The 19,852-nt window shown below is 40.4% G+C and overlaps 4 protein-coding genes and 1 long non-coding RNA gene across 5 annotated transcripts; 2 read left to right on the top strand and 3 right to left on the bottom strand.

The window, feature by feature from the left end:
• Window positions 1–57: 57 nt before the first annotated feature.
• On the bottom strand, window positions 58–1,236 carry LOC133716888 (glucan endo-1,3-beta-glucosidase 2). The gene has a single exon (XM_062143532.1). It carries the CDS (start codon window positions 1,234–1,236, stop codon window positions 58–60), a length of 1,179 nt encoding a protein of 392 aa, XP_061999516.1.
• A 5,114-nt stretch (window positions 1,237–6,350) lies between these two features.
• On the bottom strand, window positions 6,351–8,603 carry LOC133718802 (uncharacterized). The gene is made up of 6 exons (XR_009850586.1): window positions 8,420–8,603; window positions 8,200–8,255; window positions 7,880–8,086; window positions 7,737–7,774; window positions 6,862–6,917; window positions 6,351–6,734 (listed from the first exon to the last, which is right to left on the bottom strand). It is a non-coding gene; the product is annotated as an uncharacterized LOC133718802 (long non-coding RNA).
• Window positions 8,604–9,392: 789 nt separating this feature from the next.
• LOC133715042 (uncharacterized protein At2g39910) lies at window positions 9,393–12,884 on the bottom strand. The gene is made up of 9 exons (XM_062141357.1): window positions 12,762–12,884; window positions 12,222–12,687; window positions 12,048–12,134; window positions 11,413–11,603; window positions 10,701–10,896; window positions 10,562–10,626; window positions 10,166–10,267; window positions 9,970–10,069; window positions 9,393–9,705 (listed from the first exon to the last, which is right to left on the bottom strand). Exons 1-9 carry the CDS (start codon window positions 12,800–12,802, stop codon window positions 9,694–9,696), a joined length of 1,260 nt encoding a protein of 419 aa, XP_061997341.1. The 5' UTR covers window positions 12,803–12,884; the 3' UTR covers window positions 9,393–9,693.
• Window positions 12,885–13,828: 944 nt separating this feature from the next.
• Window positions 13,829–16,848, top strand: LOC133715044 (LIM domain-containing protein WLIM2b). Its single transcript, XM_062141360.1, has 6 exons — window positions 13,829–14,109; window positions 14,489–14,686; window positions 15,136–15,235; window positions 15,329–15,363; window positions 15,497–15,586; window positions 16,360–16,848. Exons 2-6 carry the CDS (start codon window positions 14,552–14,554, stop codon window positions 16,600–16,602), a joined length of 603 nt encoding a protein of 200 aa, XP_061997344.1. The 5' UTR covers window positions 13,829–14,109; window positions 14,489–14,551; the 3' UTR covers window positions 16,603–16,848.
• Window positions 16,849–18,541: 1,693 nt separating this feature from the next.
• LOC133714512 (uncharacterized) lies at window positions 18,542–19,610 on the top strand. Its single transcript, XM_062140630.1, has 2 exons — window positions 18,542–18,809; window positions 18,895–19,610. The coding sequence occupies exons 1-2, from the start codon at window positions 18,606–18,608 to the stop codon at window positions 19,546–19,548; spliced, it is 858 nt and encodes a 285-aa protein (XP_061996614.1). The 5' UTR covers window positions 18,542–18,605; the 3' UTR covers window positions 19,549–19,610.
• Window positions 19,611–19,852: the final 242 nt, after the last annotated feature.

The following is a 19,852-nucleotide window of genomic DNA, read 5'->3' as shown; positions in this document are numbered from 1 at the left end:
AACTGAGCTAAGCATCTTCATAGCAATGAAAACAAGCACTGAACTAAATCACAGTAGCTAGAGCAGAGAAATAGCAGCATTACCACGCAAGAGGAAAGCAAAGACCAAGAATTGACCAACCACCATCTTCAAGAATCCGAAACCCCCAAGAACGCTATCAGAGCCAGAGCTGTAGTCAACGCTCTTGTACTTCTTGGTCATATTCGGAAACAGAATTCCCCAGTTGCGTCCCTGCCTCACTTGCTTATCAATCAGCTCATAGATGTAAACCAGAGGCACCCCTTCTTTTCGGAGCGGCGTGCCCCGACCCGACCTAAGGTGGCCCAATAGCCCCTTGATGTAGAGCTCCGCGTAAACCGGGTTCGCGTCGACTTCTCTCGGGTCGGTGCTGGAGCTGGGCCAACCCGTCTCCGTCACGATCAGCGGAATGTTCTCGTGTCCGGCGACGGCCATGGCGGAGATGACGGCGTCGACCATCATGTCGAAGAGATTCCGGTAGCGCACGCCGGTGGTCATGTCGTCTCGGAAACTGAACGGGTGCTCCTGAAAGAGAGGGAACCCGATCGGAATCTCGCTCCGGAGCCGGTAGAGGTTGTAGGGGTAGACGTTGATGAAGAAGGAGGAGTTGGTGTCGCGCAAGAACTGAAGCAGAGGCCTGATCACCGTCTCGAGCGGCGCGTCCTGGAACTGCGCGGCGGAGGGAGGAAACGGCGTCGTGACGACGTTGACGAAGGAGAAGGTGGTGGAGACGGAGATCTTGCGGATCCCGAGGTCGAGGAGAGCCAGGTGGACGTTCTGGATCGCCGGGAGGAGGAACTGCGAGAACTCCGGCGTGGACTCGAGGACGTCGTTGCCGACGGAGATGGCGGCGATCTTGGTGCGCGGGAAGAAGGGGACGACGTGCGCGTAGAGCCACCGCATGGCGTTGGAGCGGTTGGCGGCGAGTGGCGGGACCAGCGCGTTGGGGATGGTGAGGAGGAGCGTGGTGTTGGAGTAGAGGAAGGCGCGGACGAGGCCGGGGTCGGAGACGTCGAGGCGGAGCGAGGAGAGCCCGAGGGAGGAGACGGCGGAGGCCACGCGCTCCGGGGTCGGCGGGGTGGGGTAGGTTGCGGCGGTGGAGGCGGAGTAGGTGGCGCCGATGACTGTGGAGGCTGTGTCCGGCGAGGCGGTTGCGGTGAGAAGGAGAGAGAGGAGGGTGAGGAGAGAGACGGAGGAGAGAGAGAAGTGGGAAGCCATGGCTGGACTCTGAGAGAGAGAGAGAGAGAGTCTTGGAGAAGTTGCAGGGGTTTTTGCCTCGGGTTTGAAATGAGGGGAGGTTTGTTACGAGTCGGTTAGTTAAGGGGACTTTTGGCGGGAAAAAGAGAGGGTGCGCAATGCGCACTGCGTGTTTGTTAGTGGAGGAGTCGAGGAGAGTCGGTTATGTGGGGTGGGATCGTCTGCGACGAACGAACGATGGGCTTTGTGTTGGTATCGGGCCGTTCATTTTCTCTGGGATGTTTAGATTGTTCTGTTGAAGGAAATTTTCACAAAAGTGATAATCTTTTATTTCAATTTTTACTTTCGTAAAATGAATAAAATTATTTAACTAGTGATGGGCGAATGCCAAAGTAGAGAGAACAAATAGAGAAATGGTGAATTTCTTTTTTCTTTTTTTTCTGAGAGGGGGTTGGTGAATTTCTTTATCAATAAATACATTAGTGAATTTTTTATGCACATTAATATGAAGTGCAATCAAATTTCTTGATTTAATAAATATTCAACAAAAAACATTTCTTAATAGTGACTGAATATTATGTGGTATAAATTTCTTCAATTTAGAGGATAAAACAGTTTCGCGGCATTACCCTCCAAATTCTCACACGCACAAACGTTGCAAATCCTATTTTATGCCAATTTTATAATCTAGTTTCAATTCCTTCCCTTTGTTCATTTGTTACAAGAATGTGTAAACTCTTTGTCACACAACGTAACTCCATCATAAAGTTAAACTTGTGAACTTATTACATATGTTGAAATAAATTTGCTCTAAATATTTATGCATGTTGAAATTTTGGAGGCTATCACCTTGTCTCAATTAAGACCCCAAAGCTCAAACGTTTGATTCACATTTTCTTCCTTCCTCGACCACTTCCAAAGAAAAAAATTTACCCTGAATATAATATGTTGATGGCAAGCTAAATTCACCTAACTGAGCATGTCAATGTGATTGGAATTTGTAATGGGTTGATGAACATAGGTTTGTGAACAATTTCATCAGTGTTTGATAGGTTGAGTGAACTACTTCACCAGATAAAGATAACTTGAAGTTTTGAGAGGAAGAGATATCTGCTTTATTGCAAAATATAGAGAATCAATTATAACAATGGTGGTAGAGATTGTTGAAACAAAATCAGCACTAGTGTATTAATTTCAACTAGACCGATCTACACAAAGTGATCTATACAAAGCACGCCTCGATCAGATTGAAACTTGTGAGTTGTGACGATGGAGTGATGGTCAAGTGGGTCGAGCAGGAGTAACTCCTTCCCCGAAACATGCGGCTCCGACCAATATAGTGCTCATCGGCCGGTTGATGGTCATTGTGTTCTGACGGACACAAAGGAAAAATAAAACAAATAAAATAAAAAAAAGTACTGCGTAACCCATGCCTGGGCACCATGTTCCTTAATATATCTTTGGCCCTATATAATTGGACTCCAATTCCAGCATTATGTTGCAGCTCGACGCACCCAAAGCAGCCTTGGATGCCTTGTTCACATGAGACGTTGGTGGGCGTCTGAGCACCAAGCTAAATCCGACTGAACCTCCCTGTGCGCAAGAACCACGAGGCAACAAAACACACAAAGTGATTTCTACTTCTTGCCAACGCCTCCCATTCCAAACATCCAGTACTGATAGAATGCCTACAAGTTGGCAATTGACACAAGATTAGTCCTAGATTAGCATATTGCAATCAAGCCACTCAGTATGTGGGAACCGATCGAACACAAACCCAACTTAGAGTCGTACCCAAAAGTTAAACAGTGAACGTACTTGATCTTTGATCTTCTGCCAAAGAAACCTGCCCATACAGAGGAACTGGAAAACACTGCAAAGGCAAAAACAACTAACATCACCAAATCTACAAGTTTCAAACCCTTGAAAACTAGTTTAACCAAAAACAGAACCATCAAAGTTCTAACCTCTAGAAGAACTGGAACTGGAGCCGCAACCACCCATATTCGGTGTTAGACGACGACGTTGCAATCTAGAGACAAAGGGGTTAACGTGGATAACTGAAGAAGAATGTAATGGGAGTGGAGAGGAAGCTAGAGAGTGAAAGAAAAAGATGAATGCGGCACTGGTTTGGCTGAGACTTGATAGCTCTGATATATATAGTGAGGGTGGGGGTCACAGAAATTATGGTTTTATGAATTGGAAGGGTGATTGGGATTGAAAATTGTTAATGGATTCCACCAAACTTTGCAGAAGATGCAGAGTAAGGACGATTTGAACTGAAATTTGCAGAGCTGACTGAGCCACGTACTTATCAGAAATGCAGGTTTGACTGTACTAAAGATTTACTGCAGACTATATTATATGAACATTTTTGTGTTGAGACGAATCGATCTCATGACATTAGCAAATCTTTTATGCAGGTTGGTATGAACTTCATGACTATAGGTGATCATACTCGGCTAATTAATGAAGAAATTCTATTATCATAACAAGTTTTGGAGAAAGTCTCATATTCTGTGTGTTACACACTACCAAGACATGAACTCTTCGGTTGTCCTTTATCACTTTATGGCTTCAAATTTTCCTGTTTGTCATGGGAAATCCATTCACTAGATGACCTTTTCAAATAGTGACAGAATTATCATCTGCATTTTCACTAGTCTATCTTGAATTCAGTGGACGGAACCATTATGCAGCATTACCCGAAAAATCTTTGAATACACAAAAAGGACCAAGGTACACACTGCGTGTTTGTTAGTGGAGGGGTCGGGAACTCGGAAAGGAAGACTTGGTTATCTAGGGTCGGATCGTCTGCGACGAACGAACGGTGGGCTTTGTTAAAGGATTGAGCCGTTCGTTTTCCCATTTTTTCTCTGGGATATGCTTAGATTGTTCTGTCAAAGGAAATTTCCACTAAAAAGATTATTTCAGTTTTTACTCTCGTAAAATGAATGAATTTATATTAGTAATGGTCGACAAAGGCCAAATAATAGAGAGAACAATGTAGAGAGAAATGGTAATTTCTTGGATTAAATTCAGTTTAGTCCCTTGAACTTTAGGGCTAAAATCAGTTTGGTTATTCTTTCTTAAAATCGATCTCGATGGTCCCTATACTCTCAAATGACATCACCCGAGTCCAAAATTTGAGTTTGACTCCAAAAGTGACGTCAGCTGTTGACTTGGAGCAGACATAGGGCCCCATTTTTCAGTATTTGACCCTTCAAGAAGGGTAAAACGGACATTTTGCCTTTGAACCTTCTTCTTCAATTCGATCAAAATTAGTATCGAATGTGTCAAGCTCCTCCTCCTTTTTCAATTCAATCCCCAGACCCGATCGTCCACCTAATCCAGATCCTCCCCTACACCTTCCTCCGACCACCTCGCCTCCGTTTTTCTTCTAATCACACTCCTCTCTTCTCTCTACACCTACAATTCCAACCGACCACCCCAATACAGAGCACGACCGCCACCGCCCCACTCCAAACCCTCCTCGACCTCATCAACTTCCAACAAAATCCCATACCCATGATATCAAACTGAGCTCAACCTAGACAAAATCCAATTTTCCAAACTGCTCCCAATCACATACACAGATTTGGGATTCAATCCAAAACCCTAAAACAAGAATTGAAGCAAATAAGAATGAGGGAGGGAGGAGAACACCTATTTGCAGAGAGAGGGGGCCATCTTATTTGTGAGAGTACATGATTCATAGACATAATCACTAGTCACTCACTTACCCCCATTCTCCAATTTCTTGATCAATAGCCTTGTTCGCAGCCTCGAGATCTTCATCAAAGAACATATCCCATTTTCCATCCCGCTTGATAAAGAACTCAATATCTTCATTGAACGACCCGAAATTATATCAATCGGATTCAAATTCCGATTCTTCACCAAACAGCAGATGGAACAAGAGCTCTCCTTCAAATAAGAATCAGCTCCAATTTCTGGCCAAGGTTTCGACTTCGATGCAGGACAGGGCGCTTTGAAGGGAGTGTTGAGCCACGTGTCGACGATCTCGATGGCGGATTCCGACGCCGTGGACATGCCGGAGAGGGGAGGACGTTGGAGCTGGGCGTTGAGGGCGTCGGACAGGGAGAGACACGTGGCCGCAAAGACTCCGGGGAACTTGTTGGCGAAGGTCACGACGCCAACGCCGGTGCTGTAGTTGGTGTCGGAGGCGAGGAGGAGACGCGGCGGCGATGGAGTAGTAGGAGGAAGTGCCGAGGTCCTCGACGTCGATGTTGAGCGAGCCACTACTGGGATTTGATTTTGATTTTTAATTTATGGGATGTGAATTTTGGTTGAGTTCATGGTGGAGGTGGAGAGAGAGAAGAGCTCTTGGGTTTTGGGGCTTTGATTAGGGTTTGGGATTGGGATTTGAAGATGGAAATTGGGTCGGAGAGATGGATGGAGAAGAAGAAGAAGAAGAGGAGGAGGAGGAGAGATGAGGAAAAGAGTATGGGGTCAAAGGCTGAGTCAAAGGTAATAAGGGGTAGTTTGGACATTTCATCCAAATGAGGGTTAAATGCTTAAAAGTGGGGCCCTAAATCAGCTCCAAGTCAGCAGCTGACGTCACTTTTGGAGTCAAACTCAAATTTTGGACTCGAGTGATGTCATTTGAGAGTATAGGGACCATTGAGATCGATTTTCATAAAGAGGGACCAAACTGATTTTAGCCATAAAGTTCAAGGGACTAAACTGAATTTAATCCTAATTTCTTTCTTCATGGTGACATAAGATTCGCTAATATGCACATTGATATGAATTGCAACCAAATTTCTTAGTTCGATAATGTTCAACAAAAATCATTTTCATAATAGTGACTAAATATTGTGTAATCGCTGATGATGAGAACAGTTGAGGCCATGAACCGAACACCGATTTCCTCCCACAACCGGTTGCCGTTAGCGTGAGGAATGTGCCAAAATGCTAAGCAGACTAGCAGAGGCCTTCTTTGATTTCTATTTCCCGTTTCAGATCTAATGAGTTCTTTGGTTGCTCAGAATTGCAGCAAATATAAAAAAGAAAAGATCTTTTATTGAAACTTCTTCTTCTTATTAGTAAATTGCAGATAAAGCTAAAAATTCATGTGAATTGAGCTCCAAAAGGCTTTGAATACCCTCATAACTCAATTCTGATAACCTATTTGAACTTCAAGTCTGCAATAATATGATACATAAACCAGCAATAAGACGATACATAAAGCCTAGACTCTAAACCTCAAGTCCTCTGAAATTGTGTACAAAACAAGCTCTCATAACAAGCATTAAGTCGCCAAACACAGCCATTTATAACATTTAGTTAATATACACACAGTATGAAGTTATAAATTTGTTTCTTACTAGTTTAACTTTCTACTCCTTCCTTTCTCAAAAACCACACAGAAACCTAATTAACCACATTACACTTCGCGCATCAATAACAATGCTGGACAGCACAAGGTACCGAAAAAACTGCCCTTGAATCACAGTACTTCTTGCCAATGCCTCCCATTCCAAATATGAATTTACCTACAAGTTTGCAATTAACACAAAGATTAGTCCTAAATTAGCATATAGCAATCAAGCCACTCAATATGTGGGAACCAAACACAAACCCAACTTTAAAATTGTACCCAAAAGTAAACAGTCAACGTACTTAATCTGTGATATTCTGCCAAAGAAACCTGCCCACTACAGAAGCCCTGGAAAATCCTGCAAAGGCAAAAACAACAACAGACTGAGCCATGTGGCAAAACTAGCTAGAGAGATTCCAAACAACTGAAATAGCCCACCAAAACCACAAGTCTCAAATAAAAGAAATTCTACTGCTATCTCAATCTATTTAACCGAAAACAGAACCATCAAAGTTCTAACCTCTAAAACAGGAACCGGAACTAGAGCCGCAATTATATATAAAGCCAGCAATGATATGATACATAAAGCCAGCAATAATACAATACATAAAGCCTAGACTCTAAAAATCAAGTCCTCTGAAATTGTGTACAAAACAAGCCTTAAGTCACCAAACACAGCCATTCATAACATTTGGTTATTGTACAAAACTAACCCCAATATGAAATTATAAATTTGTTTCCTACTAGTTTAACTCTACTCCTTCCTTTCTCAAAAACCACACAGAAAACTAACCACATAATACTACGCTCATCAATAACGAACAATACCAATCCAAAAAACAGACCCTACAAATAAATCGCAGCACAGCCACTTCTATGAATCTTCACCATCAGACACTTCAGTGAACCCTGAATCTGTTGACACAACTAAACCTTCAGCTTGCTAGTTTATAGGCAAATAGGTAGTATAAAGCAAGTGTCCAGCCGCTAGTACTTGAGCAAAAAGAAATGCAGAAAGATGTGTAATGCAATTTTGTCTTGCCAGAGAGCACAAGGTATAGAAAAAACTGCCTTTGAACCACAATATCAAATATAGTTTTTTTAAAACAACAAAAAGACAAATGAGGGAAAAAAAAATTACTAGAAACAACAAAAATAAAGCACGCACAACTCCCACCTTCCTTCTCCTCTCCTTGTCCTCCAGCATTTCCCCTCCTGTCAATAAGAACAGTCACGATATACATATGTATTCAGATATGATATAGTCATCAAAGTTGCGATGTCAAATTAACATATATAAATGAGTATAAGAATACAAACCTTTCACCATATTCAGGGCTGTTCTGATGTACTTCAGAGCAATACCACTTATTGAAAGCACATCCATGTATGGTGCTTGAAAAAGATGTTCTAACACGCATTCAAAATATTCAATAAACAAAAAACACTTGCGAAAGAACCGTAAAGACACCAATACACAGGTGATCAACACATCTTGCCAACGCCTCCCATTCCAAACATGAATGCCTACAAGTTGGCAATTAACACAAAGATTAGTCCTAAATTAGGATACACCAAATGTGGGAACCAAACACAAACCCAACTTAGAATCGTACACAAAAGTTAAAAAGTGAACGTACTTAATCTTTGATCCTCTGCCAAAGAAACCTGCCCACTACAGAGGCTCTGGAAAATCCTGCAAAGGCAAAAACAACAACAAATTGAGCCAATGCGGCAAAACTAGCTAGAGAGATCCCAAACAACTGAAATAGCCCACCAAAACCACAAGTCTCAAATAAAAAAACACTCTACTGCTAACTCAATGTATTTAACCGAAAACAGAACCATCAAAGTTCTAACCTCTAGAACAGGAACCGGAACTGCAGCCGCAGCCACCCATATTTCGGGGTTAGATGACGACGACGTTGCAATATTGAGAGAGAAGGGTCCAACGTTGATAACCTAAGAAGAATGTAATGGGAGTGGAGAGGAGGCTAGAGAGTGAAAGAAAAAGATGAATGCGGCACTGGTTTGGCTGAGACTTGATAGCTCTTATATATATATATATATATATATATATAGTGAGGGTGGGGGTCACAGAAATTATGGTTTTATGAATTGGAAGGGTGATTGGGATTGAAAATTATTAATGGATTCCACTAAACTTTGCAGAATAAGGACGATTTGAATTGAAATCTTCAGAGCTGACTGATCCTCTTTTCAGACATATGCAGGTTTGACGGTACTAAATATTTACTGTAGACTAGATTAGATCGATAAACTTTTTTGGGCTGCAAAACGTACGATAATATTAACGCAGAAATGCAGATTAGGGGTCAAACAAATTAGAGTTTTGGGAATAAGAATTAAGAAGGGTGATTGGCAATGAACATCATTAATGGAATTCACCAACTTTTCTGAAGATGCAGATTTTGAATTCAATTTTGTCGAGGAGACTGACCCACTTTTCAGAGATGCAGACTAGAGATTGACTGCAGGTCAGGACCACATGACTAGAAACCTCAATCCTTTGATTCACATTTTCCTTCCTTCCTCCCTCACTTTTTTTAATTTTTTGTTTTTTGATTACATGAAGTTGTCCTAAGGTATGATCAACTTCCTGTTTTTCATCTTAACTACAAGCATTGTAACTATTAATTCAATTTATGTTGAACAATTATTTGCAATATTAGATTGTACCTCTTTACTTTTCTCTAGCATGGCCACATTCAACAAATCTTATAAACTAAAAGAAGTAAAAAGAATAATAACAAAAAAAACTCAAACTAGCCTCAATTGGTGAATGCGTAATAGTCTAGGTGATCTGATCATATCAGTGAACTTGCTGAGTACAAATAGCATTACCAAAAGAAGAAAAATTAGAAAGAGTTCTCTTCTGTGAACAGTGAAGATGATCCATTCTCCAGTAAATGGACATAAAGGGAGAGTGAACAAAGAGCGTAAGCTCTCAAGGTAACTATGTTAGCCATACTTTAAAGTCTAAACTCATCCAAAACGTACATTCTCAGAATTAATGGATGTTATAAACTATCATCAGTAAATTCGAATATTGCACACCCATCACTAATATCTGCACATCCTCTCGTTCTGTACAAAAGACTAAGCACCACTCATCATTGGAAAGCCTGCACCAGAACACCATCGATCATAAACATATATTCTTAAACAATTCACCTGGAAAATAGCAAAAGGACAGGAAGCCACTACGACTCGAAATTAGCCACACCCACAAACTGTTTACATTATGTTTTTGACTACCAGGCACTCGGATTAACGAGCCAACAAGACATGGCTATCTTGTCGAGTTTTCCCATGGCTTTGAGCCTATATCTAACTGGTGCAGTGACTTTATATGGTAAAAGCTGCAATAAGGTTAATTCTTAACTTACCATTGTTGATCTTCTTTCACTTAAAGAGGGAGCAATTGTTGCCAAGTTTGGATCATCCCTGTGCTTGCCCCAGGCTGCTTCGAACTGCAGACCCTTGCATCTAGGAATCAAAACAAGTATTTGAGATACAGAACTGGTAATCACAAAGAAGGTTCATATAAGTGCTGTGAATATGCGTAGAATGCATAATCCTTACTGATGGAGCAGGATCAGTATACGAATAACAAGATTTCTAATTTCTTCACGTGATCTTTTCAATGCTGCTTCTTTGTGCAAAGTAGCAAGTTCATCCACCAACCTGAAGCCAAGCGATGAATTAAATACTACATATTATAAGGGAGACTTTATAACTTACAAGTAGTAATTGCTGCAAATTGGAAGATAAAATAACTTCAAGTTCACTTTCATCCACAGTACAACAATTAAGGTCTACCAGCAAGAAATTATTGCTTCCAATGTGCAGTAAATAGATAATAGCCTGTTTCATTTGGAGGCTAGTAAAAATAATTACTTCCCACATGCCACAACAACCATCTAGAAAATAATGCACAACGTGCATATGCGAGGCCCAAATCATGATTGTGTTGTTTACCTTTCCACATATGGTGTATTCCTAATCCATGTTAGCTTTATAACTGTTTCAATCTGTTTGAGAACCTGCAAAAATATGAACGTCAATACTTATTAAAATTGCAAAGTCTCAACACACAAACAGAAGGATATATGCTCACCAGTAAAACAGTCTCATCATCATCAGCATGCATCCACTTAAAGAAAAGAGGGAAAATGCGACTGAAATGAGCTAGTAACACCAGACCAACACCATTAAAAAGCGGCTCTACATAACGAAGCCATGCAACACGGCGCTCCTTGTTCCTAGGCTGGCGCTCCAAGTGACTTAACATTTCATTTAGAATTTTATCAAACCTATAGAAAATAATAAAAAGACTATTAATTGATGGGATAAGAACATGCAGTAACAAGACAATAAAAGTATATAAGCTGAACTCTCATGGTTGAATAGATTACAGGCAGCAGACCAGAATTTAAAGTATTTTAACAACATTGAACTGCATGACCCTGTTCAAATGAACTGGCACATGAAGTTATCAAATTCGACATAATGATCCAAAAAAAGTATCCTGACTGTACTGTAAAGTATCTGGTAAGGATTGCCAAAGTAAAAGAAACTGCAGTCTACAGGAATAAGAAAATTGTTCAAACACAAGTGGAATCTCAAAAGCAAAAAACTGAATCTAGCCATTATGAGGAGATATTTCATTTTCTCATATAAATTTTTCCTTCATGCTGTCAATTTTTCTATGAAAACGTCACCATCCAGCAGTATAACTATAAACCTCGCTTATGTTCCTTCCCTTCATAATAAACACTCACAAACCTAAGAAATAAACGCATCACAAAGTATTTGGAATATAAGTGTACCATGCACTACGAGGATTACTCTGTTGGGTACGAGTCACCACAAGTACTGACATCTCCACCACAAGATGCCATATCTCGTCACTAGAAGCAATATTCTGGCAGCATGCATCAAGAATTGCATCTTGACACCAAGCTAGTTCAGCAGCATCTACACTTTTGGCGATATGTATAAAGCTTATCATGCCTTGCCCCTGAAAGAAAACACACAAGGAGTCATCCATCTGCCCTTACACATGTATACTTGCTATGCATATCTTCCATCACTTTAGTTCCCTTCTATTACTTTTTCCACAACACATGAAAGTCCAACCTCTATGTGCTTTTCTGTCTCAATAAAGGAGCAACTGTTTGAATAAAAACTCGGTTGAAACTTGAAAATTGAATTCCTTGAGTAATAAGTAATGTTAGGTTTCAGCCAAAACAGTGAGGGTTTCTTGCTTCCAAACTCCCATTCTAAAAATAAAAAGTACAAACAAGAACTTAAGGATGAATTTCTGAATCCTAAAGGCGGCAAAACACATCTTTGGTAATCCTTGAAAGCAATGCTACATTACATTACACACAGTGATTGATTCCGAGCATTGTAACCACAAATCAAACCAAAAGCTCAACAAGCATAAACAGAAACCGCATACTTTAATCTCCGGCGACCAGTGATCCAGAGCCGTCAAAGCGCAAGGAACAGCCAAAGCACACAACTTTCCGAAATCCGAATAATCAATCTACAAAACAACAATCACCAATCACATTATACAAAATCCACAACCAAATTCCAAATCCCCAAAAAAAAAAAAAAAAAAAATCCACACCTGTGTAACAAACCACCTAAACTGATAAGCAGCCACAATGGCAAACCCAACCGGCACTCTCGCCGACGCCGCCGAGACCTCATCCCCGTCCGCCGATTTATCAATCGAGCTCTCCTTGATCCTCTCCTTCAGCAACGGCATCACCTCAGGCATCAACTCCACCACCAAACCATCACCAGATTTCTCGCCGTAATCGGAGTAAGCTTTCGAGAATTCCAGAACCGCCCGGTCAGCAGCGGCCGCGAGGTGTTCGGGGATCCACGAGAGAAGCTCGTGTGTTGAGGATTGGGAGGAGGAGAGTAGAGCACAGGCGAGAGTGAAGTCTCGGATTGAGGCGCGGAGGTCGATGTTAGGGTTAGAGTTTCGAGGAAGGAGAGGCTCCAGTAAGGCTTTCACGGAGACGTTGGTGCTCTGTGACGGCGTGTACGGCGTTTTGGTCAGAGATTCGGCGATCGGCTCCGATGACCTGAAAAAAAAAAAAAAAATTGATTAGAGAAATAGTGAGTGAAACTTTTGGGAGGGAAAAGTTGAGAGCTTTACTGGAGGAGAAGGTCGAAGAGGGCAGAGGACGATTTCGACATTTCCGACTCGGTTTCGCGCCGTCTGAACTGGACTCACTACTCTCTGGGGTTTTCTCTGTAATTTGATTTGATTTGATTTGATTTAGAAGTAATAGCGAGCTGCGACGTCGTTTGTTAGTTTTTTGCAAACGACATGACGTTGGTGGGTCTGTACGGAGGAAATAATGCCTCGTGGTTTTGATGTAATGAAGGGTCATTATGTTGGTCCATCATGCCAATTCAGGCGCGTGCTCTCAGTTTTACTATGTCCACTCTCCAAAACCAGGCAATTGATATGTGCACCCATACTAAATGTTCCTAATTCGAACGTTGAGTGCACGTAATTGGATATTTCAATGCTAACCATAGGGTATTTCAATGCTTCATTCTACCTTTTCTTTTGTTACATATTTTTGGAAAACACTATATTTGTGGCGCGAAATTATGAATCTCAACACATATAGTAAATCTTATGGCGCGATAATTTATCTGTTATACTATCGTTAAATGTTTTAATGTTTCGAATTTGAGAAACATAATCCAAAGCCGAGAGTTCAAAGTGACAAACGTTATAATAAATAAGATGTCAAACCATATCATTTGGCAAATAAGTCGATAAATTGGTTTTGTAGCTTCAATATCACATGTTCGAACAATCTTATACTTCAATATAATGTACGAATTCGTTGTATGTGCTCGAGAATACATTGTCTTTTATCTCTTTTTAGGAACTCTCCGCCTCCCATTCCCAAGTTTTGAAGTATTAGAAAATTTACGTTACATCTAAAATAAGGGCAACTTTATTCTCTCTTTTACCTAAACTTTGATTCAAACGGTCACAAATGGATTTTTTTTGAAAGGGTGAAACTGTGGAACTGAAACTGAAACTGAAAAAAGAAGAAGGGGTCAACGTGTAAATTTGTCCGAAACAGAGGGGCGGAAAAAGCCGCGTAATGGAGTCGTGTTCAACAGAGACAAGGTGGAGCCAAAGTATCACCAGCTCGGATAATTTTCCTTTTTCTTTTAGGCGTTATAAAACTTAAATGACTCATAAAATCTCTTTCATTGGATTTTTGAGGGGGCTCTTTGTAGTTGTTCTATAATTTCAATCATCGTCTTCCTCCACTACTCTCTCTCTGTATCCGCTCGCTGCAAAAAGCGCTCGGATCTCATTCCCTCCCATTCCCATCACCCAATACGCCACTACCCATTTTCTTTATTCTTCCATTTCAATTTTCAAAACCAACTTTTTCCCTTCCCCATTTTTTCGATTAGTCAGCCTCAAAGATCCACCATTTTTTTTCTCACTTTGTTCAAAGCTTCAAAGGGTATGCTTTCTCTGACTGTTGAGATGTTTTGACTTCGTTTTCTGCTGGATCTTTGTTAATCTGTTTTTGCATTATTGTGTTGGTGTTGTTATTGTCTTGGATCAGAGAAGTGATTTTGAGATCAGCTGTTTGTGTTGTGGGACTTTTTGGATCAGTTAATGCTGAGGAAAAGATTTGATTTTGGGTTTTGGGTTTTCTATCTTTGTGGTTAAAGTTGCCAAGTTCTGTAACTTTGAGGCTTTATCTTGTCCGAGTCAAAGTAGTTGTTGCATCCTTTACTTTAAGTTGTCAAATTCTGTAACTTTGAAGCTTCTAGTATTCGCTTTGATCATCAATTCTGACTGCAATTTTTTTTTCTGGGCTTGATTGTTCATTGCAGTTGAGAGGAGAGGCTCTTTGGGTATTAGAGAAGAGCCAGATCTAAGAAGCATAAGAGGGAATTATGTCTTTCATTGGCACCCAGCAGAAATGCAAGGCTTGTGCAAAGACGGTTTACCCAGTAGAGGAGCTATCTGCAGATGGGATTTCCTACCACAAGTCTTGCTTCAAGTGCACTCACTGCAAAGGGACTTTGAAGGTACTCAAACATCCATTCTGGCTCATTTTCTTCTTTGTATTTGATGTGAAATCGAAGCTTAGTGCTTTGATTAGATTTAGATCAAAGTGATTCTATCGTTTTGTGTTACAGTTTTTGGAAGATTATTGAATTGCTGAGACTCACACCCTATTAAGGATATGCATTTTGTGAGGACTGTTAATGACCAAAGCCTTTATGCATGAACATACATTTTTTCTGTATTGTACTTGCAATCTAATTGGAAGATGTTTCTGCATTGCTAATATACAATGTGGAGGGTAATAAGGTTTTTAATCCCAACCCTTATATGTAACCAGAAATTTTTGTTTTTGTATATGAATTTAGACTTTCTAAGAGGAATTGCATAAAGTGATTTACTTGAGCGGTATTCCAAATTCTGTTTATCAGGTTGTTGTTTGTCTCTAAGCTTGAAATGTTTATGTTTACAGCTGAGCAATTATTCCTCAATGGAAGGTGTTCTGTACTGTAAGCCTCATTTTGAGCAACTCTTCAAGGAGACCGGAAACTTCAACAAGAATTTCCAGTCACGTACGTGTTTACCTTTTGCCTGAGAATCTAACCTCACTATTTCTGCATTATTTTTATTTACTAGTTTATTTTCTATGAATTGCATTGCAACAGCTGCAAAGTCAGCTGAGAAGCTAACTCCAGAACTGGTAATTTCCCCACCACAACACTGCCTCACATTAAACTTGGTTTTGGACAATCAAATTTTGTTTTATTTTATTCTTTTTGCTCATTGTTGGGTTTCTGTTAACACCACTTGTCAAATGCTTGCATTTGTTTCAGACTAGGTCACCCAGCAAAGCTGCTGGTATGTTTTCTGGCACACAAGAAAAATGTGCTACTTGTGGTAAAACCGCTTATCCACTGGAGAAGGTACCAACCCATGATATTGGTTATGTTATCCTTTATTTTATCCATATTTTTCTACTGTTTTCCTGGATCAATACAGAATTAGATTGGCATTGCCCTTTCAGTTTGTTTTATATAAGTCGGGCACATCCGAAGATGCATCATGTATGTAGCATAGTTCCTACTCGAATTCTTAGATTAGTTATTTAACAGAGGGGAGTTATTTAATATATAAAACATTCGTAGATATGATGTAAATCATGGGTATAACGTGTTTCTTCCTTGGTTCTGATGTTCGGTATGTTTGGTATTTGGATTTCGCATCTGAAGTCGAATCATGTGAAAACTTGGACAGATGTGCAATTGTAGAGGGGGGGGGGGGGGGGAGGAAGTAGGCTGTTAATTTTAATGCCAATGTTATGTATCTAGATGGACCACTACAAAGTTAGTTTGGAGCACAAAGGATAAGACGTTTGTCCACAAGTTTATTAGTTAGCCTTGTTAGTGACTAAGAATGATATTATCTTTATCTACATGGTTAGTACTCTTAAGGAGAAGAATAGCACCAAAATACTAGAAAGGACCCCAGGCTTAGCTGAGATCAGTAATTGTAGCCCTGTTTCTGTAGGACTCCCCTATCCCCTTCTATGAAATGCTTGAATGAATTCCTTGTGCAGTAATCCTTTTCCTATTGATAATATCTTGTCTATATTGTATTGCCTCACTGACACCAAAATTATGAAACTCAAAATTGAAGAGATCAGGTGAAATAATTTGGGATTTTTACACTACTGCAGGTGACGGTGGAGAGCCAGGCCTATCACAAGTCGTGTTTTAAGTGTTCTCATGGTGGCTGTCCTATTACTCCATCAAATTATGCAGCCCTTGAGGGAATTTTATACTGTAAGCACCATTTCTCCCAGCTTTTCAAGGAAAAGGGGAGCTACAACCATCTTATTAAGTCTGCATCAATCAAGCGCGCAGCAGCAGCAACAGCAACAGCAGCTGCAGCAGCAGTAGCCTCCATTCCAGAAGCCTAAATGCCAATTTTATAGTTTGTTTACATTGCTTTCTTTTGTTGAAGATTGTGTTGTCTTTTAGACTGTACGCTTGTCATGGCTGAGTGAGTAAACTTCGTCTGTCTTCTCTATTGTCTTTGGCTCAATGAACTTGGGCACATTCTTGTGTTTGATTGATGTATGTGATGCAGAGTCTGACAGCTGTAAAACGACATTTTTTTTGTTTTCTCGTTTCTTTTGCAGCAAGTTCATGTTACTGTTTACAAAGGAATATCCCTGTTTCGCTCTCAACCTGAACAGAGGTCACATGAGCATAGATAATGGAACCTTGGTAATATTGATTCACGAGTTTTTTGAGACTAAAGCATGCTGATATTTTGGAAATTTGTCATAAAAGTAATCAGGAAACAGACTCCTCATCCAGGTAGGAACCGGAGGACATTCCCTCTGTTTGTCAACATAAAAGCATGGGTAATGAAAAGCCCAGAAGAAAAGATAAATCTTTACACCAATTAAGAACAAGAAAACTCAGAGAGGAAAAAAGCCGAATAAACTAAAAAGTACTGATGAATCTTGACATGGACAGTCCGATCTACTTCAGAAAAGGTTGGTAATAGGCTCAACTTAAGAAAAACTCCAATTCTGATGCTTTTGTTGGTGCCTTGGTGAAAATGTGATTGCTTCTGCAATTGGGATTGATTTTTAGTCAGCTAGCATCTTCAGATTAACACCCAGAAGAAGACTTCCAAGCTCTTGTTAAATTCCACCGGCTAAAATATCTTCGATTTTCGAAGGATCTTAACACCAGTACTCGTTAACATATCTGATCAACCGTGCTGAGGATTGTGTAATTCTTGCATCCCATCTGTGACCATGGGAGGTGCGAGGTTCTTCACCAGGGGCAGAGTGAACGTACAATTACAGGCAGTAACCAAAAGAATACACTATTGACATGTGCGAATCATGGACTTCACTTGTAATTAAAAAAAAAGCAGAATGAGAATACTAGTCTCTGAAATTCTACCATGCTACGGAGCATGTTATTCATCGGATTTATTAAACACGATTTAAAAATTCCGAAGCATAATATGGTCCGGGCTCCGGACTCCGGAGACCAACTTAAAGAAAAGAGTCTTACTCAGCTATTAGTTGAAGCGGTTAGCAAGTGGTTAGTTTGTCACAATTGGCGGGAAAGAACCCCCATTCTGTTTGTATAAATTCAGAGCAGTAGTATCAAGAAAACCTTCACGTTTCCACAGCAAGATTTGTTACACTTTCCAAACACACCCCAATACAATTCTCTCAATTCACATAACCACAACGCCAAGCCTGAAGCCTATAAACTCATCTTCAAGCTCTGCAGCTGCATTCATCGTTCTGATTCTGGGTTGAGAATAGCAACACTTTCCATAAAGCACATCACATTTTCACTGAGAGGTAATGTAAAATTAACTTCTTACTCTGATTCTTGTTCAACTTCTTGGATTCTTCTTCTTCTTGCAATTGAGTTATTTCCATGACTGGTTCTTGGAGATTGTTTAATCTTTTGATGAACAAACCTGATTCTCAGTTTCTTGGATGATTGTCTTTGTATATGAACTATTACTCTGCGTCATTTTCCGTTTCTTGGGTTTGTTTGTGTCAAAAATGTACCTTGTTCTTCATAAATTTGGCCATGTTTCTTGGATTTGTTAGTTTTTGAAGAATGAACTTGATCTTAGTTACTCTGCATTCTCTGAAAATGGGCATTGTTCTTTGAAACTTGCTTCTTCATTTGTTAATTTTGTGTTAAAAATTATCTGGCTTGTGCATAGATTGCTGATTTCAAGATGAGACTTCCCGACATAGTGAGCCAGAATCTTCGGATTGACCCAGAAGCACAATATGGTGCCCTTTTTAGGATGCCAGCGCGGAGATTAGCTCATATTTTCCACCTTCTTAGCAGCACCAAAACTGATACTGGTACACTCTGCTTTCTCACCACACTCTTGTTCACAGCTTCCTTAAGGGTCAAGAAATAATTAATGCTGATCGATCTTGGGTTTGTTACTCGATTTCTTACTTCAGTTTGGATATCAATAATGAACGCGGAACGGGTGAGATTCGTCATGGAAAGAGGCAATGATAATGTGATTGATATCTCGAATGCTGAAGGCAGTGATGATAGTGATGATGATGATATCCCGAGGGTTCAAGTCGAATGCAATCACAATGCTGATCATGTCCAAGTGGGTTCTTTTTTCTTTTCCTTTTTTGCGAAGAATTTGTGTTGCTTTTCCTCCAAGAAATTAATGCAAACGTTTATATATACAGCCTGAAAAAGCAACCATTATAGAAATGGAGTATGAAGTGGAGAGGCCCTTGTGCATGATGTGTGTGCATAAATACATCAACATGATCACCAAGAAATTCCCAGAGGCGAGTCAAGTGACAATCTACATGGGGCCGGGTGTGCCTACTGTTATTGAGCATAGAGTTCCGGGGATGGATTTCATAGGGCGGAAGGCTCCCTTGGCTAAACACAAATTTCATCCAAGGCGAGAGAGGGCTGAAGTGATGGATGAAGGTTGCATGGATAACAGTGGAGATGAAATGGTTCCTGAAGATGAAGATGGAGATGGAGATGAAATGGATCCGGAAGGTGGAGATGGAGATGAAATGGCCCCGGTAGCTGGAGGTGGAGATGAAATGGATCCGGAAGGTGGAGGTGGAGATGAAATAGCTCCAGAAGCTGGAGATGGAATGAATCCGGAAGGTGGAGGTGGAGATGAAATAGCTCCAGAAGCTGGAGATGGAATGAATCCGGAAGGTGGAGATGGAGATGAAATGGCTCCAGAAGCTGGAGATGGAGGTGGAGAGGAAGTTGACAGAGTAATTGTCATTAACCGAAAGCGAGTGAGGTCTGAAGCGATGGATAACAATGGAGATGAAATGGATCCTCAAGATGAATTGATGGACGCTGAGTAGTTTCCACCTAACCAGATTGCCAATTACCAATGTAATTCACCTCAGTCTCTTTTGTTCTTTTATGAACTGAAGCTTTTCATACTAAAGAGGATAGAACATCTTCAGGTACACCTCAGTCTTTGAGTAGAAAAACTTTTTACAGTGTTTAAGGTGTAGGACTATTACATTTTGCTGCACACATATATGGAAGGACAAACATTCAGCTTTAATTGGAATACAGTTACTTTCTTTAATCAGTGGGGCTGTTATCAAGTTGTCTTTGTTTACACTGGTATATCATTCTACCTGGATGAGAATCTGAAAT

This window comes from Rosa rugosa, chromosome 6 (assembly GCF_958449725.1).
Source record: "Rosa rugosa chromosome 6, drRosRugo1.1, whole genome shotgun sequence".
Lineage (NCBI taxonomy): Eukaryota > Viridiplantae > Streptophyta > Magnoliopsida > Rosales > Rosaceae > Rosa > Rosa rugosa.
This window is presented reverse-complemented; position numbering and strand designations above follow the sequence as displayed.